The following is a 23478-nucleotide window of genomic DNA, read 5'->3' as shown; positions in this document are numbered from 1 at the left end:
TTTTTAAGGGTATAGTTGGTAGCACACTATTCCTAAGAGTTATTTTCTACTTTATATAAGGTAGGGATAGGGGTCCCATTGCATTCTTGCTTTCCATAAGCACAAAACTTGTAAAAAAAATTGTCAAAATAATACAACCTTTTGGCCATCTGTAAAAAATTAGTCAATTGTTGAATTATCTTAGAATAATGTAACATTTAGGGGGCATTCGTCAAAATGAAACATTACTGGTTTGTAACTTATTTAATAAATAGGTTACGTGTGACACATGTCACTAATTTACAGGTCTCAATATTTTGACCATTTTTTGGGTACTATTTAACTCTGAAAACATTGATTCATTATTCTTAAAATTTTTAAAATCTCTATTTCTCTTCTCCATCTCCCTTTGCTCTCTCCTCCCTCCAATGCCATAGCTTGCAGCCAACTAGCTACCCCTCCTCTAAACATCATCCCCAACTCTTTATCCCTTTGTTTCTCCTACTTGCGAATCCACTTTGGCATTACCCAGAATAACGTCCCAGCTATCTTTCCCGTCAAACTGACTATCCTCTTTAGTTCAAGCTTATAGTTAAGCCTCAATGCCATATATGGCGAAGAGCACTAGTTGTTTATTTATTTATATAATTTTATTATGCAAACCACAAAATCAAAACAGAATAACTACTTATGGACATAATTGCAAGAGGGTTATTGTTTAACAATCATTAATTTCTTTATTAGAAATTAAATAATCAATTCAGTAATAACAGTAGAACATGAAAAGCTGGTGAACCAGCTTAGAAAAGGAAGGAGCTTTTCAAGAGACGAGAGAGAAGATAGAAGTTGGTGAACCAGCTTGTTTACTGGTTGTGGTGGCAGAGTGAGGGTGTGCAAAGAAAGTGAGGCGGCTTGGTGGTTAAGGTGTTGGACTTGAGATCTTGATGGAGTTGTGGTGCTAGGGTCTATTTCCCAAGGTGGGAGGGTTTCCATTTCAGGATTAGAGGGTGGTTTTTTTGGTTTGTTATGGTTGTTTAGAATGACTATGTTTTAATTTAAGGTTAGTGGGGCAGTTATATGGGCAATCTTGGTGGTTGGGAGGTGGGGCTTGGTGGTGGTAAGTGGGAATGGGGTGGAGGTTTGTTTTTAAAAGAAAATTATTTATTTTACCCAATTACTTTTCATCCTGCTACAAACAGATAAGCCATTAAGATTGTATTATTATGATATGAAACAAAGCTTGACTTGTTTTCAGTGGACAGCCAAAAGATTGTATTAAATTTGATAGATTTTACAATTTGTTTTACTTTGTTTATCTTTGCCACCCGTTAGAAAACGAGTGGTGTATTAAACACACAACATATGGAATGGTGAGTTGAGCCAATCATAATGTGTGGTCCTTTTGGTTTATTTATTTATTTACATTATACCCTGATTTTGATTATTTCGAATGGAGTGTCATGGGGTCCTGTTAAATTCTTCTGGATACATTGTGATTTTTTTGTAAACGTTGTGGTAAATGGTTAGTTTTGAAAACTTTAGGGGTACATTATGAAAAAAACTTCTGGGGATGTTGTGAAATGCATTAGAAACTTTGCTATGAATCCGAAAGAATGCCTTTTGTGTCTAATATGAAATTACTGCCAAATATTGATAACTTCTGGGGACGTGATTTTTGTAAATAGAAACTTTGCTATGAATTCTAAAGATACAATAGTGCATGCAGAAATCATTTTCATATACATGCCTTTTGTATCTAATATAAAATAATGACTGCAAATTGGATCAGTCTTTCCAGTCGTAGCATAAGCAATCTGATGATTTTAACAAGATGAAATTCAGGGGATGGTACAAAAATAAAGGTAGTAAATGTATTGGGTGTTAGTTTTAGTCTTACATGCTGTTAACTGTAGTATACCTTATTTAATTTCAATATTAAGATCGTATATGTTGTATCTTAGGTTTAGCTATTGCTGCAAATGATAAATTCAAGACTTTTGAAGCAGCTTACCCGTATGTTGTACGCAAATTGCTAACTGATAATTCTGAGGCTTCGAGGAGAATTCTGCATTCAGTAAGTGTATATTTATCTAAAATGCTATTGATTGGATTCATACTACAGTAACTACATCTTGAACTTTCACTTTACGAGGTGATAGTGGAACTTTGATAAGACATATCTTATCTGGATTTAGCTTGAATATAATCTTTATCACAAACACTCCCTTAATTCATACTTACATAGTAGCTAGCTTAGTTTGCATTTAAAGTTTGATGAAAACTGAGAACTTGTTACTTGAAACTTGTGTGCTTTTACACCTAATTTGGGGTTTGTTTTCCTTGGAAACTTTTGTCCTTCCTCAGTCAAAAATTTGGTTTTATTTTGTTTGTTTTCTGGAATGAAAGGGCTTTGTGATCAATATGCCCTACTTATGTCAAAGTGTACTTTCCAACTGCGCCTTATCTTGAATCACATTATAGACTTTAGAGCCTAATCTTGATCAAATAATCTTCTGTATACCATCGCTACAAAGCCAGTGAGGGAGAGACAATGTGACTGAATCAGTTTTCAGGTAGTAAATGGGTATCCATGAGATGTTGACCCTTTAAGTACATGTTACAAGTGACTTTGAATTTAGGATTGCTGCATAGTGTAATTATACGGTTAAAGCCAAATGTGCAAAAGGAATCAGTAAGAGAAAAACTTAAATTGGTCTTGGCATAGGTCATTTTCTTTTGGCAAAAGCTATAAATAGAGCTGTACAATGTATAAATGTCCATATTATAATTAATGCATGTCGTTTACATGTTTGTTCCCCATCCATTTTGCAATATGAACCATCTGATCATGTCATTAATATGACATATGCAGCTTCAAAAGTTGACCTATGAGTTACCATGATTAGCTTATATGTACTGCTTCACTACGGCATATCGCCCCCATCTAGTTTATAGCCCTCGTCTAGCTTATGTTTTCAGATAAAATATAAGTTTCTTAATATTAACCTTGTGCTGGCCTACTCTTGCATTAAGTTGATGCAATAATTTCCAATGTATTCATTTTCTGCAGGTAATCTTAAATAAAAGGCGTGAATTCCAATGGAAGAGACTTGTTCTTTTCTTGAGAGTAGGTGCAACCAGGTACAACATTTTGCCTTACAAGTTACAATGACATTAACTTTCTGTGTTTTTTATGTTTGCGATGATGAGATGAAAGTAATGCAAATTATTATTTGTAACCTCAAATGTTATCAGTATTAGAAAAAGGATACTTGAAAATTCAAGATTTTGATTAGTGAAGTTATTTATAACTGCGATATGCTAAATATCTACACATCAACATCTCCTTTGGAAGTGTTATTCAATCTTGTGGTTTCTTAAGTTAGTTAAAAGCATTGCTTAAATTCAGTGGACACTTTCATATGATATTAACATACCTAGTAACTTCTTACACGTTTTCTATAAGGAATCATGCATCTACTTCAGCTTTGAAATATGAATTACCAGAAAACTTTTTATCAAGGTTTCTGCGTTTTGTATTGTGTGAAAGCACTTTCTGGTGTGGCCATATTGTATATGAATATTATTAAGCAATCTAGGGTTTGCCTATCAGTTGATCATTTAGCATGCAACAAGTTAAATTAGTGCAAACAAACCACTGTAAGAGGTATTCTTTTACGAAAGAAAAAGGATCATCTCTTTTGATTTCCCAATTAAAGGCAACAATACTTGAGTGAATATTCTCTCAAGTTACTTCTCCTTTTTATATACTTTTTGTCTCAAGTTGCTTCTCATGTTTATGCACTTGATAAATTTACTTTATCATTTGTTTGGTGCACATGTTCTTGTTTTATTTCAGTTGATGTTGCTCATTTCCTCATATCCATGTTTTAAGTTTAGGCATCTGGCTCACACTTCCAAAGTAAAATTATTACATAACATATTGTTACTTGTATATTATTTCATTTTTTTTTTATTACTATTGATATTTTTCTACTTTAATAATTGGGGTCTCTTTAATTACTGATAACTCTTGTGGAATTCATTTAAAATTTCTGAGATATACATGTGGCCTTGTTGGAGGTACTTAATGTTCTGTGGGGGCATCAACTGTGGCAGGAAACTCTTGCCCGTTTTGGAGTCTGCTAATGATGGCTTATCAGGATCCTCATGTAGCAATGATAATATCTTTAACGTTGCAACTTTTGTCTTAAAGCTACTACCGTCAAAAGAGGGTACTGTGCTTAGAAGGCTGTTGATGACTGCAGTAAGTTACCCCAAGCTTGATTGCATACAATTACTTTTATAGGTTTACATTTTTACTTTCATTTTAATGCACAATTGCATATAATTACTTTTATAGGTTTACTTTTTACTTTCATTTTAATGCAAGTAAGAAAAGTTAACCGTCAATATAAGCTATGATTGAGTAGTGTAAGTTTTTTTTTTTTTTTTTTTTTTTTTTTTTTTTTTTTTTTTTTGGAAAGGAAAAACAGCTTTAAAATAACCTTTTAATTGGTTATATCGAATTATACACAGGCGATACTTTATGCATTTTGAAAAATGATAAGTTACCCCCACACCCCACCCCCACCCCCCCACAAAAAAAAAAAAAAAAAAAAAAAAAAAAAAAAAAAAAAAAGATGGGGCAGGAATATATAACCTGGAAGAACAGTTTATACCAGAGTCGTCATCTAGGTCCAATTTTGGGGTGCCATAGTGGAAATTTGTTGAGGAATAATCCTTTGCAGGTCATCTGACTGCAATATTGTCATTCAAGGAGTATATTCGAAAAAGCGGGTGGTTTATCAATAGCAATGAAAAGCTATGTGAGTTGTGCGATTGATTTGGTATAGTTTAAAATAGATGAGGAAGGCCCATTTTCAGGCTTTGAAGTTGCCTTCTCACAAAAAGTTTGTGGAAAATTTGTCAAAACCAACTTTTTGTTGTTGTTGTTGTTGTTGTTGTTGTTGTTGTTGTTGTTGCTGTTGTTGTTGTTGTTGTTGTTGTTGTTGTTGTAAATAAGCCATCTTAATCATAATTTTTTTTTGTTTTTGTCAAAGACCACCTTTAGCTGGATTTCCACCTTTGACTCACTTTTTTCGACATTAACTCCCATTGAAATTTTCATTTTTTTTTTTTTTTTAATCCTTGGCTGTACCACCACCTCCTTTTCCCTCTTCACCACCACTTTTAACCTTTCCCCCACCAACATAGCAACCTTCCTTCTCCCCACCCCCTTCTCTTGCTTTCTTTTATTGTTTATCTCTCTCTTAATTATAGTTTGGTGGGTTTTGAGGTTTATTTAAGAGGAAGTCTATTTCAAAGTAAATAAGGTGGTTTTTATGAAGGTTAGGTTAAATTTTTTTATTGGGGTTGAATCGGTTGATTGTTGGGGGTAGATGGTTATGAAGGTAGTTAGTGGTTTAAAGGGTTTAAGGGTGGATTTTCGGTGGTGGGTGATTGGTTTCGGAGGTCTTTGGTTGGATTTAGGAGAGTTTGATGGGCGGCTTTGGTGGGTCGATTGGTGGTCTAGTGGAAATGGGTGTTCTTAGTGGTCACGTTACTCACGTGCATATCATGTGGGTGGTCAACACTGGAAAAAGAAATTCAACACCCTGGCATTAGGTGCTACTTCAAGATGTATGACCATTTCTTGAAATGTAATAATCTTGCCTCCTCTTCCACTTGCTTTCTCCCCCCCTCCCCCCCACTTGTTTAATACGTAGTATATACGGAGTATGTATAGTAGAGTAGAATATACATATACGGCGTGATTTTGTTTTAATTCATTTTCTGTTTATATATTCTTCTAAACAGGACGGTACATCATTGCTTAAGGCATTTCTTTCACCAGAAGCTGCTGCTGTCCGTCAACAATTCTGTAGGGCAATTGCAGATGTGCTGTACCAGTGGATGGCGGGAAATATTGTAAAGGATCCTTGTCTAACCACATCTTCTAACTCATTTTCAGCCAACTGCAAGTTACTCATAGCAGACCGTCGTCTCAAAGTGGTGTTTAACAAAGTACTTAATGATGCAAAGCGAGATTGGTTGTTGATGCTTCGCTTTTATGGGACATCCTTCGTCATATTTGTTATTGCTTCAGCTATGGCTTGCCATCGGTTACTAATTTCTCTCTCAAAAAGCAACGCAAGTCGATTATCATTTTCTCCCATCCAAGCCGTTGTCGCCACTTAAAAACATTTGCATATTGTGAGAACTATCGACTGTTACGAACTGGTTATTGAGGCCAAGATGAATGTGTCAATGAAGTCGACAAGTTTGGCCTTCCAAAAAAGGGACTGTAGTGATTAATTTTACCTTAAGATCTTAGAATACTGTAATCAAAGCCAGTTTACAAGCATGCAGCTATCGAGCTTCATTTCATGTACTCCGTACTAATTTACCTTTCATTGATGAATGCTCTAGGGACTTGCATAACACCTCATTAGCAAGAAAGATATAAATCTGTATCTCTATAAGGCTATTTGATTAAAATTTCTTACTTTCTAGTTTGGGAAATCAAAATTTTTATAAATATATAATATAACTGTTTTTTCTAGGTATCTGAATTTCGGTGATCTGATTGATCTTACTTCCTTTCGGACTGATCTGGATATTGACCCTATCAAAACTTTCAATTTGTGTGACGCTATGTTTGGATAGAGGGAAATGGAGGAAAAGGAAGAGAAGAGAAATGGAGGGATGCATCCTCCCTTGTTTGGATATCTAATACAGGGAGGGAATTGGAAGGATCCATTTTCCTTCCACTTTTAATGAATCAAACCGGCATTGTTGGAGAGATTTGGAAGGAAAATGGAAGGTCTCCTTCTCCCTCCCCTCACCTAGTCACCTCCCTTTACCTTCCCTCTTTTTCCTTCCCCTTCCTTTCCCTTCACTGTTGTTATCCAAACATAGTACGAGTCATGTTAGTCTTTAACTAGTGCATTGAGTAAATTAGCTTAGTGGAGCTACACTCACAATCCGTGGTCTCGACTCGGATCGAGCAGATCCCCTAGTACTCCCACCCACAGTTTCCTTCTGTGATAGGATAGGCTGTGTGGGACCCGCATACCTCTTCAAAAAATGTTAGTCTTAAACTACAGAAATTTAACTTAATACATTAGTGCACTTTAATTATCTAAGGCTTCTATTTAAAGAGTTTTGAAAAATAGCAGCTTTAAGAGTCCTAATAATATTCAACTAATGTAACAAGATAACATACCTTGGAGGCTTGGATAACTGGTGCAATTTCCTCATAGAACTTCAATTTCATGTATATACACAAAACTCTAAGGAAACAAGAACCACAGAACATGAATAATCTGTAAAACAATTATTTATAATCAAGGACCACTTTGATCCTCACTCTTTGAAGAAAGAGTGGATGTGATTAGGTAAGGTTGTTATGATATCATAGGTATTTGTCCAAGTTCATAACTCGACTACTTTATAAAAATTTCCAAACTTTGTTTGAGCCTAACAAAGTTGAATTCCTATGTGACTCCACTTATGTCAGAGTGTCAAAGATCCAACATCAATACTTGAGGTGACATGAATGTCTAGTAACACAAGGTCAAACCCAATGTACCTTATTTTCATGCCAACTACCATAGTAAGCTGGCCAAATTAGTGTCATATACTTCTGTTCTTGCTTTCTTCAATTCAAATCAACATGCCAACTAATTGGATCATAATTTCCCAAGCCATTTCTGCAAGTGCGATTTAAGTGTGGCTTAAACAGATATCTATGGGTTGCTTGAGGATTTTCGCCTTTTCTCACCGGCTTATTTGAATAAGTTTCTGTAAAAATAAGTTCAGTTCTGTATCAATAAGTTCAGTTCTGTAAAAATAAGGCTAGTTCATTAGTAATAAGTTTTGTTTAGTAGAAGTAAGTTCAATTCAATAAAAGTAAGTTTAGTTCATTAAAATTCAATTGACGTGAACATGGCGTTTGTATAAGATCATGCAACCTTTCTAACCATAAACCTTGATCAGGATATGTGAAGAGCTATGTTATGTATAGATGAGTCGGTCTGGGCGCATAGCAGCTATGGGTGAAGGAAGCATATAGGAGGGCAAAAGAGGAATGAACTCATGTTTGGTGGAATAAAAGATCACATGCCTTGCACGTGCCTCCGTTATATTTTGAATTGTAACGGGGCCTCGTTTTTGGCAATCGTACAAAGCAAGTCACATTTAATTTTCTCAGTTTTCAACTCATCGTGTTCCCTCTCTCTCTTCTCTCTCCTCTCTCTGTATCTCTTCATTTCATCTTCACTCCTCTCTGTGTCTTCTCATCTTCTCCAGTCCGACGAAGGGCGATCGCAGGGTTTTGGTGCTCAATTTACCGGCGCAGCGAAGGGTGGTTGTTTCCGGACAAAGAAGTTCCCAATTCAGAAGTAAATTGTGTTGCTTGTAAAAGGTATGACAAAAATCTCTCTACTCGAATGACGAAGGGTTATATGTGTTTGTAGATGTATTTTGAGTGGGTAATTAGTTAGAATTTCAATCAAATTGCGAATTTTTACTTAAATTAGGGTTAAGGTGAAGTATAACTTAGGGTTTATGTTAAAATAATTGAAAAATCGTTTTATTGCGGTGTGTTAATGTTGAAATTTTGGTTATGTATTGAAAGTAGAGTAAGGAATTATGCGAGTTCGATTAAGTGAACTATATTAGTAGGGTTTTTTGCGAGTTTAATGTACTGAGTTCATGCAACTGTGGGCTGTTTGATTTAGCTTTGTTTGGGGTGGGTTGATGTAGGTTAATATAGCAAATTCTTTGTTTGATTCTCAATTATTTGGAGGCGGCATGTTGAACATACGGATCTTTGGTTAGTCTCGACTCTCGAGGATTTGATATTGTGTAATTATATGGATGGTCCCTGTAATTGTAACAATTTTATTGTGTGCTTGCATGATTTAATTAATAATTGAAAAGGAATGATTGAAGTAAGTAAATTAATTTGTATATTTTTACATGTAATCAGAGTTAAATGTGTTATTGTTTAGGTTGTTTGATTTTGGTATGTCATTATTGGTGGTTATGTGTTTGGGTGTTTGAATGTAGTGGTTGATTATGATATAATGAAGTTTGACAAAACAAGTATGAGAGTTTGATAAAAATATCTTTAAGAGTTTGTCAAGTAGATGTGTTTGAAAAGTTTGATTGATAATGGGTGAATGCAAAGTTCCTTTGTGTTGATTAGGCCATTCAGTGATGGATTTTACAAGGCTTGCTGTTTATTTTAGTTGATTGCGGTTCCAATTGGTCGCCTTATGTGTTACAATAGAGATTGCTAACAAATAATTTAAGTTGACTTATGTGTTTTTTTATTACTTTGTTTGATACAATCATCCGTGTTTAAATTTAAAGTGATGTTAGTAATTTGGTTGAAGTGATGTGATTCAATTTATTTGTTTGATATGGAATCTGAATTTAGTTGTTTGTTTTAAGGGCAGTGTTAAATGGCGAAAAAGAGGAAGCATGTAGGTGGTGAAGGATCTGCAGGTGGTATTGTGAGGAAGAATATGGTGAGTTTTGTGTGAGAAATGCAATTGGTACATGTATTTATTTGTGGTTGTGCAACACTAAGTATCTGAAAACCTTGATGTAGGTTTCATCGAAAGGATCATCGAGTCGAGTAGATGAACAATGAACTAAAAGTAAAGCTGCTATTAAAGGGAAGAAAAAAAATCAGGAACCTGTGTTTGAAGTGGAGGAGTTGGAGGATACAACCTCAAATGAGGATGAAGCTGAGGAAGTCTCTGTTGATGATGATGGGGACGATGACTTTGATGGAGAGGAAGAAGAAGGTGGTTCCAGTGATGGTGAGGAAGATGAAACTAGGGAATCTGATAGTGAGGAAGAACCACCAGTTTCTCAGAAACCTTCATTGGAGGAGGTTTGCTTGATGTTGTTGCAAGACCGTGTGAAGAATGGAAAGCGAAAGCGGGGAGGAGATGGAAAAAAGAAAGGGAAGATGGCAAAGGTAAATGTAAGTTATGTTGTAAAAATTGTGCATGTATGGTATTTGAAGTGAAATTGTTTATAAGTTGGTAGAAATTGTCTCAGGTTCCTGTCCGGAGGAAGACGTTGGGTGAAAGGGTGAAAGAGGAAGGTGTTGTGGTAAAAACCCAGTCAAGAACTACACAAAAGGTATGGAGCTTTTATTTTTGATGCTAATTTTTTTTTAAAATGTTGGTGGTTTGCATTTGTGGTTGGTGAATTGGATGGTTACAATGATTTGTGAATTTGAGGTATTGCATTCAATGTGTGTATATATATAGCTCAATACTAAGGTTTTGTGATCATTTGGAAATTAGCACCATTTGTGGTGCAGTAGTACATTTCTTTGCATGTTCATGTAACACTGTTGGAAAAGCAATTGTTAATGATGTGTTTTTGATACTCCTTTTCTGAACTAAACATATGTTGTATATCAGTTTTCGAGTAAGCAGTTAGTATTTGAATTTTTCAGCAGCTGTACAGGAGTAGTACATTTGTCTACAAGTTGTTGTACTTATGTTCTAAAATAGCACTTTTCATCATTTCCCTGCAGCAGCATTTCCCTCATTAGTACATTCCCTGAATTTTGATTTACCATTGATCATGTATAATGAGATTATGAATCAGGTCACTATACTTTATTCAGTGTTTTAACTAAACTTTATTAGCAATGAGATAGTTGATGACATGGTTTTAGGGGATATGCTGTTTAAGAATTTGCTATATGTATTTTTAGTGGTCTTGAATTGCAGTTTGTATTTGTTGTTTGTTTTTATTTATTATATGGTACTTAATTATTTGTTGTTTTTATTTATTTGTTGTTTTTATTTATTATATGGTACTTGGTGAATGTAGGCACCAAATTTGAATGGTGTGAAGGCTTTTGGAAGTATTATTCAGAGGTTTGATGAGTCTAGGCAGAAGGTGGTAAAAGAAATGGGGTTTGGCGGGCTGTTAAGTATACCTGTCAGTTACTTACCCCGCAAATTTTCATATTGGCTGTTGTCAAGGGTGGAAGGAGATGGTTCTATTCAATTTGGAGATGGATATGTGTTTCCGCTTGGCCCCGTGCAGTTTGAATGTGTACTAGGAATCCCAAAGGGTAAGAATCCAGTACCGTCCTCGATTACGGAGGGCAATCAGGAATATGAAGCGTTGTTGCAGCGGGTTATTGCGCTGTATGGTAAGAATGGTGGTAACATATCCTTGGCTCGTGCTGCCGCTTCATTGGTTAAAACTGACAGTGAAGACAAAGTGTTGCCTTTGGCTGAAGAGGAGATAAGTGAGTTTAAGTTAGGTTTTTTGATTGTTGCTTTGGGGTACATATTGTGTGCCACGACGAATTCAAGTTTTCTGGCTGTGGCCCTGAGACCTGCACTGATGGTGTATGACGACACAGCAAGCTATGATTGGTGTAGTTGGACGTTTAGATGGATGTGCGATGCTGTGAGGAAGTTTCAGAAAAAATTCAAAGAAAGGGGTTATGTTGCAGGTTGCGGGGGATGTATATTGTTTGTGCTGGTAATGAATTGTTGACATATATATTATAAGGTACTTGTTTTTTTGAATAGGCAAACTGAGTGTATTTGTTTGGTTTGGGTGTAGATTTTCTACCTTGATCATTTGGCTCGCATTCCAAGGGCCTGGGGTATGATGCCGAGGTTGAGGGCTTGGACGCAGGAAGAGATAAATAGGGCGGCTGCTGATGACAAGTTTCCCAATGGGGACTATGGTAAGATGAAGGTGAGTTTTTGATCCGGAAGTCGATAAATTCTATCTCAGTCAATTCTTTTAACATGTATTTATTTTGTATATTTTTTTTTGTTTTGTTTTTTTGTTTTTGATGTTGTGAAGTCATTGAATATTGCTTATGGCGAGGAGCATCCTTTGGTGCTTCGAGATTTTTCACAAGGGGAGGGGTCAAAATCTAGGGCTAGTGCTCCAACAGCTGAAGCTCCCAAAGCTAAAGTATCTGAAGCTCCTGCAGTTGTGCAGCAGGTGGGAGCTGGTCCTGCAGCTGTGCAGCAGGTGGGAGCTAGTCCTGCAGGTGTGCATGAGGTGGGAGCAGGTCCTGCAGCTGTGCAGCAGGTGGGAGCTGGTGTTGGTGTGCAGCAGGTGGGAGCTGGTGTTGATGTGCATCAGATTACAGTTGAGGTATGGACCTTCCTTATTTTGTATTATTGATTTAATGGAGTATGTGTTGGATTTTGAATGAGTATAGAGTATAATTAAATACATGGTTGGCTTGGTTGTTGTAGGTGGCTAATAGGCTGGGTCCACAGTTGATGGCAGTTATAGATACCAAAGTTCAACATGTGTTTGATCGTATGTATGACCTAGTTGCACAGGCTGTTAGTGCTGCAAATGCTGCTGGCGTTTATAGGCAGGGTGGTTCCACATCACACCAAGTAGTTGCAGGTGTAAGTATTGGTAACCATCAGGGGAAGGGGGTAGGTGATTGTTTAGAAGAGAAGACGGAGGGGACTAGAAGTGAGGCTGTTTCAGTTACGGAGCAGGGGACTAGAACTGAGGGTGTTTCAGTTACGGAGCAGCAAGGGACTACAACTGAGAGTGGTTTAGAGAAGGAGATGGGTACTAGAATTCAGGGTCTGACAGAGGTCGTGAATATTGGAGATAAGGGTATTTCTGATAAGGTGGATACTAACAATCAGGTTGTTTCAGAAAGAGAACTTGATGTGGAGTTAGATTATGTAGTTTGCAAGATATCTGAGGATGTGTTTGTGGATGTAGGATCTGAGTTTTTGGTGGGGGATAACGAGGGCAACAATTTGCGGGAAGGGGGGGAGCGTAGTGGTGGTTCTGATTTGAAGGAAGACGATGACCAAATTGTGGCTGGACCAAAGGTGGTTATGGCTTCACTTGGTACAAGGGGGACTACTGCGTATGTTGCAAGTGGGAGTTGTGAGACTGCGGGTGATTCCTCTGAGGGAGAAGGGGATTCAAAGGGGGTGGCTGATGGAACGGCAGATAAGCGGGTAATGAAACCCACTGAAGCTGGTCTATCTGGGTTGTATAACAAGGGGGCAACCAGGAAGCATACAACCATTGAAACTCGTGCACTGCAGTATGTTCGGCGTTGGAAGGAGATGAACGACGAGCTTTGGTAAAATCCTTATTAGTTTTACATATTAGTTTGTGTACATGTATGCATATTTTGCAGAGGTACAGGCTCCCAGTTACACACATTTAGTTTTTTTATTTATTTATTATGCTTTTGCAGGTCTGGTGATGTGTTAATAAGGTGTGATAAGGTGGAGGCCAACCAGAAGGACTGCTTTGGTGTAGTTCACCCAAGAGCAAGAGTTGGGGATGGGTATGTGAGAATGGCAAGTGCTCTTTACAGCAGGCTTTGGTTAAACACTGAATTTGTGAATAGGAGCAAGCGTGTGTTGCTTGATCCCACATTCTCTGTAAGCAAGTCATCTGTATAGTAATATTTTTTTTGAGTGAAGTATGTTTAGAGGATATGAATGTGGAAATTGACATCTCGTTTTGTTTGCGGAATCGGGTGTTGTTGAATGAGGGGAAGGAAGCGTATGCGGCTAGTAAGTACTGCAAACTTTGTCTGAGCTATCCTCTCAATCAGATTAAAACGGTTAGTAGATTCTTTTAGTGGTTGTGTTTTCCCTGTTTGATAATTTAGTTGTGATTTATATCAAGTAATTTAGTGTGTTGAACTGTTTTTGATCTCTGCAGGTTTTTATTCCGGTGTTAGAAGTACCGAAGGACAATCCAGAAGCTGCACATTGGTGGTGCTTTGCTCTGGAGGTGAAGGCGAAAAAGACGTGGGTTATTGACTCAGTGTACAAGGATCCTTTCACCGAACATGCTGATAAGATTAAACTTCTGGTTTGTGGCAAGAAGATTGACTCAGTGTACAAGGATCCTTTCACCTTGTTTGGCTTGTTACAGCTTATGTTTTTGCATGCAGATTGGAGGGGCTGATGCTCTCTTCCAGCTAATGGATCCAAAGTGGAAGACTGGTCAGATTGATGATTGGAGCAAAAACATTGTTCAGATCATGGAACCTTCTGATGCGTGAGTATCTACAGATTATTAGATTAATTTTGATTAAAGTGCTGAGAGAGTGCAGGCAGTTGATGTATTGAATTTCCTTTTGATTCGTGCAGGGCGTATTGTGGTGTATTGATGCTTGGTTGCATCAAGTTTTGTGCAAGCAGGTTCACCACAAAGTTTGGGTTGGTAAGTACCTTAATTTTTTTCGAACTTACTCATAGCTATTTGTGGTTGTTTTTTTTTCCTAAGTGGTCCTATTTTGTAGGGCAAGATAAATGCTGCAAGAGCGAACCTTTTTCTGGATGATCTGCAATGTGATGCTAATGAGCTGAAGGACAAAATTGAAGAAATAGTCCCCACGTTGCGGAAGACAGAGAGAAAGCATTAAGTTTTTTTCTTTTTCTTTTTTGGTTTATGAAATGAACTGAGTTGTCTGTGGAGACTGCGGTTTTTGGTTACAAATCAGTCTGGAAGTGTTGGGGAACTTGGATGGTAATTTGGTTTAGTCTGTGTTTTTGGGACTTGTTTTGGTTGTAATGTACAAGCAATTATGTTAGTTAGGTACATTTCAGACACCACATTTTGAACCATTTGTGGTGCAGCAGTGCATATCTTTGCATGCAGCAGTACATAAAAATCCATGTTCATCATGTGACTTGTTCATATTAGATCCCCGTAGTAGTACATATCTTAGCATTATAGATGTACAACTGAACATTATTCCTCCTAGTAGTACATTTCTTAGCACTATAGATGTACAACTGAACATTATTCCTCCTAGTCGTACATTTCTTAGCACTATAGATGTACAACTGAACATTATTCCTCCTAGTAGTACATTTCTTAGTATTATAGATGTACCACTGAACATTATTACCCCTAGTAGTACTTTGTTATGCATTTTGATGTACCACTGAACATTATTCCCCCCTAGTAGTACTTTGTTATGCATTTTGATGCCCTCATTGGTACATTTTTATGCTTTTTTAATGTACCACTCATGAATAATTCTGTGGTACTTAGAAATTTTAAGTGAATAATTGAAGTGAACCTTGACACAATAGCATTGCAATGCAGTAAACACTAGCATCATTAAAATCCATATTGAACTGGAAATTAAGTGTACAACCATTCAACTACAACTGAAAATAAGTTTAACATCCATCCTGCACACCATCATTAACATCAAAGATCCTTCCCGAAGCCAATGTGGTGGACTGATCCATCGAATCCCAATCCCGCGTTGAAGTAGAAGGTGCCTGCCTCGTCTGAGCTGTCTGGATCATTGTTCAACTGGGGCTGATAGGGGATGTAGTTTGCATTGAAATTTGGAGGGACCCTTGCCTTCAATTGGAAATACAAAAACGGACTATTAACAACAACATAGCAAATGTGATTGAAAAAATAAGATTGTTTTTTACCATGTTGTTACCTGGAAAACGGCATCCAAGATCATTCCATTGGGGCTGTTTGACTTGTACGAGAAATTGCCAAAAATATCATTTGGCTTCCAAAACAACAACACCCCTCCTGGGTTTCCGTCTGGACCAGACGTCTCGATTTCATATTCACTTGACAGATCTCGGAGAAGCCAATTCTTTGCAAAGTGGCTTCCTACACGGGCTTCCAAAACGATTATAATGATGGGCGTAAAAATGTGATGCAGAGCAGTGAAATTACCAACAAACGATCGCCTTGTGCAACCTCTGGCATTCCAACAAATAACCATCGACCCTCATTGGACAACACCATGGGCAAGTGTTGTTACCAAATAATCTCCTCTATAGCTGACACGGTGGTAGCGTTTACGTATAGGAAGAATCTGGTGAACTTTCGGTGTTATTGTGCATCCAGCCACTTGCAGCCTGATGTGGGTATTGGCATTTTCAATCCTCATTAGGTGGAGCGTATCTGTGTACGACCCAACGAAGATATGGCGCCAATTCAAAGGGAAGGCATAGATTGGGGCCAAGTCGAAGTTCAGAATGGGCTGCAAGTCAATTGCTTGAGCCAGTTTGGTTGGGATCGTTTCCGCAGAAGGAGATGTATAGAAAGCTTGTATCATCCAGAAAATCACCACAACAGCCCCCTCATTGTAACATCCAACCAAATCCTCTAGGAGAGGAAGATGATCAAGTACAGTGCCCCCACCTTCGGTTACCATGAAATCAGTTGGGGAGCACATTGATTGAAGCAGTAGGGCTCTCAAGTTCCTGGCAGGGTGGTTCGTTTCGGAGTTATTGACGTAGTTTACTAAATTAATGTTAATTTCATTGGTTTTCCTTTGTAGTTTTTGAAAGTACATGATCGGTTGATCCGGGTGGGGTACGATCTGATGGTTGGTCACTCTGGCCATTGTAGTAATCAGACTCATTTGGAGGAGAGTTTGGGAGGGAAGGGGTCTACAAATGAGGGTTTGAAGTTTCAAATGAGGGAGGGAGTATTGGAGGGAGTTTTTTACTTTTTACCGTGCAGGCTACAGCGTATGAGCGCAGACATGTCTTGTCAAAACAAACACACTTTTATACCAATGGCACAATATATGTACCACCTGTAATTTTGAATAATGGTAAGGTCTGATGGCAATGAATGGTTTAATGATACGTGTAATGGTACTCAATATTTGTACACTTTTGTACAATGATACAAATATTACATTAAAAGGTACCACTACGGCACTCTTCCTCTAATTGTGATTAGGTTCATTAGGTTAGTGTGAAGAACAAGTAGTCGTGGAAGTTCCAATTTCATAAGGTGTTCAAAACATAAAAATATGAACCAACCAACCAACCAACCAATAACTAATTGTCTCAAACACCGACAACAGATAGACATATTTCTTATGTTACAAGTAAAATGGATGGGGAGGACACATATCACTTATGCATATTGTACTCAAACCACCTAACTCAAAACAATAACCTATATACATAAGATATAATGTTGCATACCGTGACCCCATTACTAATTGCTAAGGTATAAATGTTGAGAATGGAGGTGAGGTGATACAACATGTCATTGATACATACATGTAGTTCACATTAACTAAATGTATCTAATATCAAAAGTTGTCATTAATTGTTGTGCTTTGTTGAAGGTTTCTCAATGACATATTAGGCAAGGTAATATGTACCACTTAATGCAAGATCATGCCGCTGTACTGTCAACTACACAGTTAATAAGGAAAATGTGTACCACTTTGACGTTAATGGTACCCTAATAGTGTTAGTGGTACCCTCGACATCATCACAACCTTTACTTTTAACTTTGGAATCTTAGACAATATGAAATTGTACCAATTGGTACAATATGAACAAATAGGTTGGTTCTAAATGTACCAATAGATTGGGGAAACACATAACGAATACTAAATGGAGGTTAATTAATTGTGTGTTTGCATTAATTACGTATCTACATGCAATATCGAAGACACATAGCACGTAGCATGAATGATTAGTAGGTGTACTTGACTTCACGAATATAACGCGCACACTTGGCCGCAAGAACTGTTATAAATGTTGCCTACACATACTTATGCATATTGTACTGAAATTACCTAACTCAAAACAATAACCTATATACATAAGATATAATGTTGCATACCGTGACCCCATTACTAATTGCTAAGGTATAAATGTTGAGAATGGAGGTGAGGTGATACACCATGTCATTGATACATACATGTAGTTCACATTAACTAAATGTATCTAATATTAAAAGTTGTCATTAATTGTTGTGCTTTGTTGAAGGTTGGTTTCTCAATGACATATTAGGCAAGGTAATATGTACCACTTAATGCAAGATCATGCCGCTGTACTGTCAGCTACACAGTTAATAAGGAAAATTTGTACCACTTTGCCGTTAATGGTACCCTAATAGTGTTAGTGGTACCCTCGACATCATTACAACCTTTACTCTTAACTTTGGAATCCTAGACAAGATGAAATTGTACCAATTGGTACAATATGAACAAATAGGTTGGTTCTAAATGTACTATTACAGTTTTAATATACAGTTTTAATATGTATCATATCAGAGTTGATATCATATCAAATAACTAAAAGGGGCAGTTACTCGTTCAAGGGTCGTGTATGATCTCATGCAATGGTCAAATAACTTCCTCCTCCCACTATATTTATTTGTCTTCCATTACCAAATCGTTGTCCAAGTACTTTCTCTGTCTTCTTATTCTCCCTTTTCATAAGTTTTCCTTTCTTTAATTCCAAAAAATGGTGAAAGAAAACAAGGGAAAACAGCCAATGCTACAGTCAGACTCAGACACACCGAAATACTCAGAGTTAGAATTCCTTCAGTTGAAGGAGAAGTTGTTCACAGAGCAGTTAAACGACTATAAGGTGATATGCAATAGCCTGCAGGTTCAGTTGAATGATGTTTATATGGCCATTGACAACATTCAGAAACAAAAGGAAGAGAGCAACAAGAGCAACATCGCTCAAAGGGAAACCGTGAACAAAACTCCTCTGAGGAGGTCGGGGGCTAGGAAGAGAGTCACCAAGGTGGCAAATTCTGAGAGGGGTGCAGAATTTGGTGATGCTTCTGAACAAGGGCCAACAGTTGCTGTACAGGGACACACACATGCTGGTATTGTTAAATAATCTAAGACAACTAGATCTTATTTTATGTTTAACTATGGCATTGTTGGTGTTGAAGTTCATGTGTTTCTGTTTATGTTTTGCTTTTGTCTAAACATTGTTGTGTTTAATCATATTACTCAACTCATTCATATTATCTTTCTTAGTGGTTTTTTGTATAAATTGCTACCATTCATATAGAATAGTAGTGAAAAGTGTACCGCTGTGCTCAAGTACACTGGATGAAATTGTACCACTGTCACAGAAAACCGCAAAGAATAGATTAATTTAATACACCTTATAAATAATTTGAAAAGAATAGATTAATTGTGATACGATCCAGAAGTACCAGGAGTGAGACCAAGGAGAGAAGCAAAAACTCCACCAGAGTGTCCTCCCCTAACCGTAGTAAAGTATCCTAACGAACCATCCAAATCCCTCATTTGTATTCCTCCAACGGATCGAATATACTCACTTGTTCCTAATGATATGCTAGTTGGGGTCTGAGCAGCTTGCTTCCTGGCATCATTTTTCGCCTTATTAGCAGCCCTTTCTTTTCCTTTCTTCTCAGTGCACGATGGATATCTAACATTCGTAGTACGATGTGCCTTCTTCTTAGGCAAGGGTGGATCCTTAATCCTCCCTGCGCAGATACTTCGTAGCTTCCTTGGAATCCACTAACTGGAGTGGTGTTGTTACGTATTCCCGATGCCACTTTGAATGGTGTGTCTGTCCCATCAACCACTTTTTTCTGTGCCACAGAAGAAGGCGTGTGGACAACTCCATGTACACGTTCATCCTCACCAGGACCATTCTCATTCCCTGGTGTAACCTCCCTTTTTGCAACCATTGCTAGAACTTCCTCCACTCTGAGATCCATGAGCTGCAACATCTCTGTCACAGCCTGCATTGCCTCCTTACAAGTGGAAGCCTTAGAGCAAATCGGTTCATACATCCCCATAAGATTGTGATAAATTCTAACTTCATCAGTTTTCAATGGATCATGGTAAGCAACTTTCACTCGCGTGTGTTTCCGTTGTACATCCTTCCTCCAACGACGAAGTATATACCTCTCAGGAAAAACACTTACTCCACTAAGGTCATACACAAGAATCATATGTCGACAAATGATTCCGTGACACTCAAAGTGTTTACAGTCACATGCAACTTCATACGTACTACTATTATAAACAACACGGTAGCATCTACGAATCTTTGTCACGGACTCCTTTGCATTTTTAGGCTTGATCCAAACACGGTCTTCAATAACAAACTCAATTTCATTAGAACCAATTTCAAATTGATCTAGGCAACGAACATACAACATCTTCTTACACTGTCCCTGAACTTCTTTGAATTTTGCATCCGTGTAGCACTTTTGAAACAACACCTCGGCTGGGAAATCAGTCACTAAACGCCTGACATACCGCTGTGTGTTCGAGTCTGCCATTCTTTCGGCCTCGGCCCTTACTTGCATAGCATCGCAGTACCGAATCACAAACTCAGACAACGTTGTATTACTGTCAACATACCCTTTGAAGAAATGATTGAAACTCTCAGAACGTTGTGTCGTTTTCATCCCGGCCCAAAATAAGTGTTTCAAATACGCAAGAATCCACATAACTCTTTCCTCATAAAGCCCTATTCAAAATAACAACAACTATTAGTTATTTCCACCATAAACAACTTCAAGACAAACACCTTAGTACCTTACACACATACAGACACTGCCACTAATTACAGTGCTACACAAATTTTAACAGTGGTACAAATAAAATACCATTGGAACAACTACCTGCAACAAATACCCAGTGGTACATACATTTACAACAACCTGCAAAATGCTTATATTACAACTGCTCATACATTTACAACATCCAAACCATAAATCACAGTACCACAACAACAAAAACAGGCACCTATGACTAAAATAACCAGATCATCAAATACAAACACCCCACAATTTCATATAAAAATAAAAACTTCACTCAAAAAAATAAATTATAAACCATCAAGTGGAATAAACTAACCCTCTAGCCAAGTGTTGTCCTGTAGTTCGTAATGCTCAATTGCATCACACCATTGAGCTTCAAATTCTTCAGCATCTAAACTACCGTATATGAGGCTATCAAAGTCATCCGTTACAACTTCATAATCATCATGCTTCACATACTTGCCAAATTTCTGAAGGATGTGCCATATGCACCACCTATGGCACGTTTCAGTCATAGTACAATGCACAGCTTTCCTAATTGCCGGATCTTGATCCGTTAGAATCGATGAAGGGGCTTTACCACCCATACAATGCAGCCATGTCCTCATCACCCACTCATACGTTTCCGCAGTCTCTCGAGAGATCAATGCACATCCAAACAATATACTCTGTCTGTGGTGGTTCACACCAAGAAATACAGCAAAGGGCAAATGGAATTTGTTAGTCAAGTACGTACTATCAAAACAAACAACATCGCCAAACTCCTCATACGCAGCTCTACTCCTCGCATCAACCCATACTACATCTTGTAACGAACCATCCTTCCCAAACCTACAAAGATGGAAAAAATTTTGATTATCTGCACTCATTTTGTTGAAGTACTCAATCATCCCATTTGCATCACCCTCAGTAAGGTCAAGCCTCTTCTTCTGCTCCTCAGCCACCGCATTCGTCAAGCCTTTTTGAGTAAATGTCATCTCATCCACCCCATTCAGCTCCCTAGCAAAACAACCGTACATCTGGGAAACCTTCACCCTCGACTGCTTCGCCGAAACCACCTGTCTCACCAAGTGATTATGTTTGGTAACCAAATCGTGCTTCGGATACATAGAAACATCCTTGGACTTTCCCGATGTAACTATGTGGCCAGTGTGCTCCAAGTTTAGCCTACGAACAACCCAATTCCCTTCTGCATTAACACTAGCATACAACTCCACAGGACACCCACACTTTTTGGTTTTCCTATGTGTAACTGTCTCCTCATCTTGAATCAAGCCTTCTTTTAGTGGATCAACTTTACGCTTCCTAGAAGGTCTTCCATAGCAATCACAGGTCCACTTAGCATTCCTCCGCTCCTTACAACACTTTCCACTACCCAATTCCTTCTTCACCTTCACCCATCCAGAAGCAGCCCTAACTATGCCAAACCCCTTTTGCCTACCATAGCTCCAGAGACAAGTATCTAACTCATCCCAACTACCAACTACCATGCCCAAAGTTGGGGGTGGTATTTCCTCTTCCACACCAAACACAGTTTGCACCATTTCCCTGCCCTTCTTTGGTGTTATGAATGAAGAACCTCCTGCCTCTGCCCCTTCACCATCAACATCGTTTTCACCTTGTACTTCCTCATAATCTGACCCCTTATTTTCTCCATCATCTCCTTCTCCCATTTCATCCTCCTCCTCATCTCCTTCTGTAAATCCATCCCCACTCTCAACCCCCTCATCATAAACATATACATCATCCTCATCCTCACTATCTTCTCCAAATGGACCAACCTACAACACATATCACCAAAACAACACAATATAACCTACATCCACATCTCATTCAAGTGAACCATACATCAAAATAACAACACAATATAACCAAAACTTATCACACAGCCCATAAAGCCATCAATACTTACATAAAAAATAACCCAACATTATCATATCAACTTAACAACATGTTCTATTCCATCAATTCAACTACATTACCCTACCATCAATTATAAACAACAAATCTACAACTACAACAACGATAAAAATAGACTTCGCCAGTTACCCGAACTCCAAATTTAGTACCCACTCAACAATCATAATTTGGACAATAATTACAATTATTTACCCACCCCTAACAATTTGCCCAACATAATTACTCAATTACACACCCCTACCAATTTACCCAACATAATTACTCAATTACAAATACTCAACATAAACCCTAACCTCCTCTTACAGTCTTACCCAACCTTTAATTTTTACACTTCACAATTGCTTTATTTCATTCCCCCATTACCGCAAAGAAACAAACCACAAGCCAATAAAATACATTACTTACCATCTCAGAGTCGAATCTGAGCTCCCTTGCGCAACCATGTCCTTCTTCTCCATCTTCCCGAATTGCTTCCGCCAGATCGATACCCAACATATCTACTAGCCGATTACTCATTATGCTAATCCCCTGCTGCACTTCCGAGTTTACAACAATTCACACACGAATTTGATTTTCTCACCTACAGCTACAGTATGTCTCGCCATTGAAGAAAGAACTCTTCCATTTCTTTTTTTTTTTTACTGACGACATGCAAAGTGGGGACTTTACTTTTGACTTAGAATTACTTTTCCCGCTTCTATTTTCACTTCCCGTTTCACTTCAATGACCCCGTTATACAAATGGCCCACTTGCATGTTACAAACTTCCAACTAATTGCAAAAGTGCCATCCTATATGCCTCATAAATCCATAGTTGCTATGCGCCTATACTTAACCTGTATAGATCATGAGAAACCATCACTGCTTTAACACTAGCATATGCCCTTTATTTTAGAGCACCCATTGATCATGCGGTGGAAAAGGATGGTGAATTAAAAATGTTTTTGCTTGATTATGATGAGTGGCACAAAGTGAAAGTGATTAATGACTTCTTGAAGGTGTTTTATACTGTCATAACTGAATTCTCCTCTTCCTTAACTCCAACTTCAAATGTGTATTTCAAGGGGCATTGGGATATTCAATGCTTGTTACTTGAAACTATAAGTGGTCCACACTCATTCTTAGTTGACATATACAAAGAAATGAAAAAGAATGACAAGTATTAGTTAGATTATAATATATTGTTGTCTTGGGTTTAATTTGTGTTTTGGATCCTTGGTTT

At 37.8% G+C, this 23478-nt stretch overlaps 1 protein-coding gene and 1 long non-coding RNA gene across 2 annotated transcripts in view; both read left to right on the top strand.

Annotated features, from left to right (window-relative positions):
- The window catches only part of LOC145593571 (uncharacterized), a 28082-nt gene extending 21534 nt beyond the window's left edge, over window positions 1-6548 (top strand). Inside the window, exons 13-16 of the mRNA XM_081649840.1 lie at window positions 1941-2053; window positions 3050-3120; window positions 4099-4246; window positions 5800-6548. Coding sequence (XP_081505966.1) covers window positions 1941-2053; window positions 3050-3120; window positions 4099-4246; window positions 5800-6180 — 713 coding nt within the window. The 3' untranslated portion in view covers window positions 6181-6548. The remainder of the gene's footprint in view (window positions 1-1940; window positions 2054-3049; window positions 3121-4098; window positions 4247-5799) is intronic.
- A 7419-nt stretch (window positions 6549-13967) lies between these two features.
- LOC145593588 (uncharacterized) lies at window positions 13968-14505 on the top strand. The gene is made up of 3 exons (XR_014102775.1): window positions 13968-14052; window positions 14145-14217; window positions 14297-14505. It is a non-coding gene; the product is annotated as an uncharacterized LOC145593588 (long non-coding RNA).
- The last annotated feature ends 8973 nt before the right edge of the window (window positions 14506-23478 follow it).

The sequence above is a fragment of the Chenopodium album genome, chromosome 19, assembly GCF_948465745.1.
Source record: "Chenopodium album chromosome 19, dcCheAlbu1.1, whole genome shotgun sequence".
Lineage (NCBI taxonomy): Eukaryota > Viridiplantae > Streptophyta > Magnoliopsida > Caryophyllales > Amaranthaceae > Chenopodium > Chenopodium album.
Note: the sequence above shows the minus strand (reverse complement) of the source record. Positions and strands in the feature narration are given on the sequence as shown.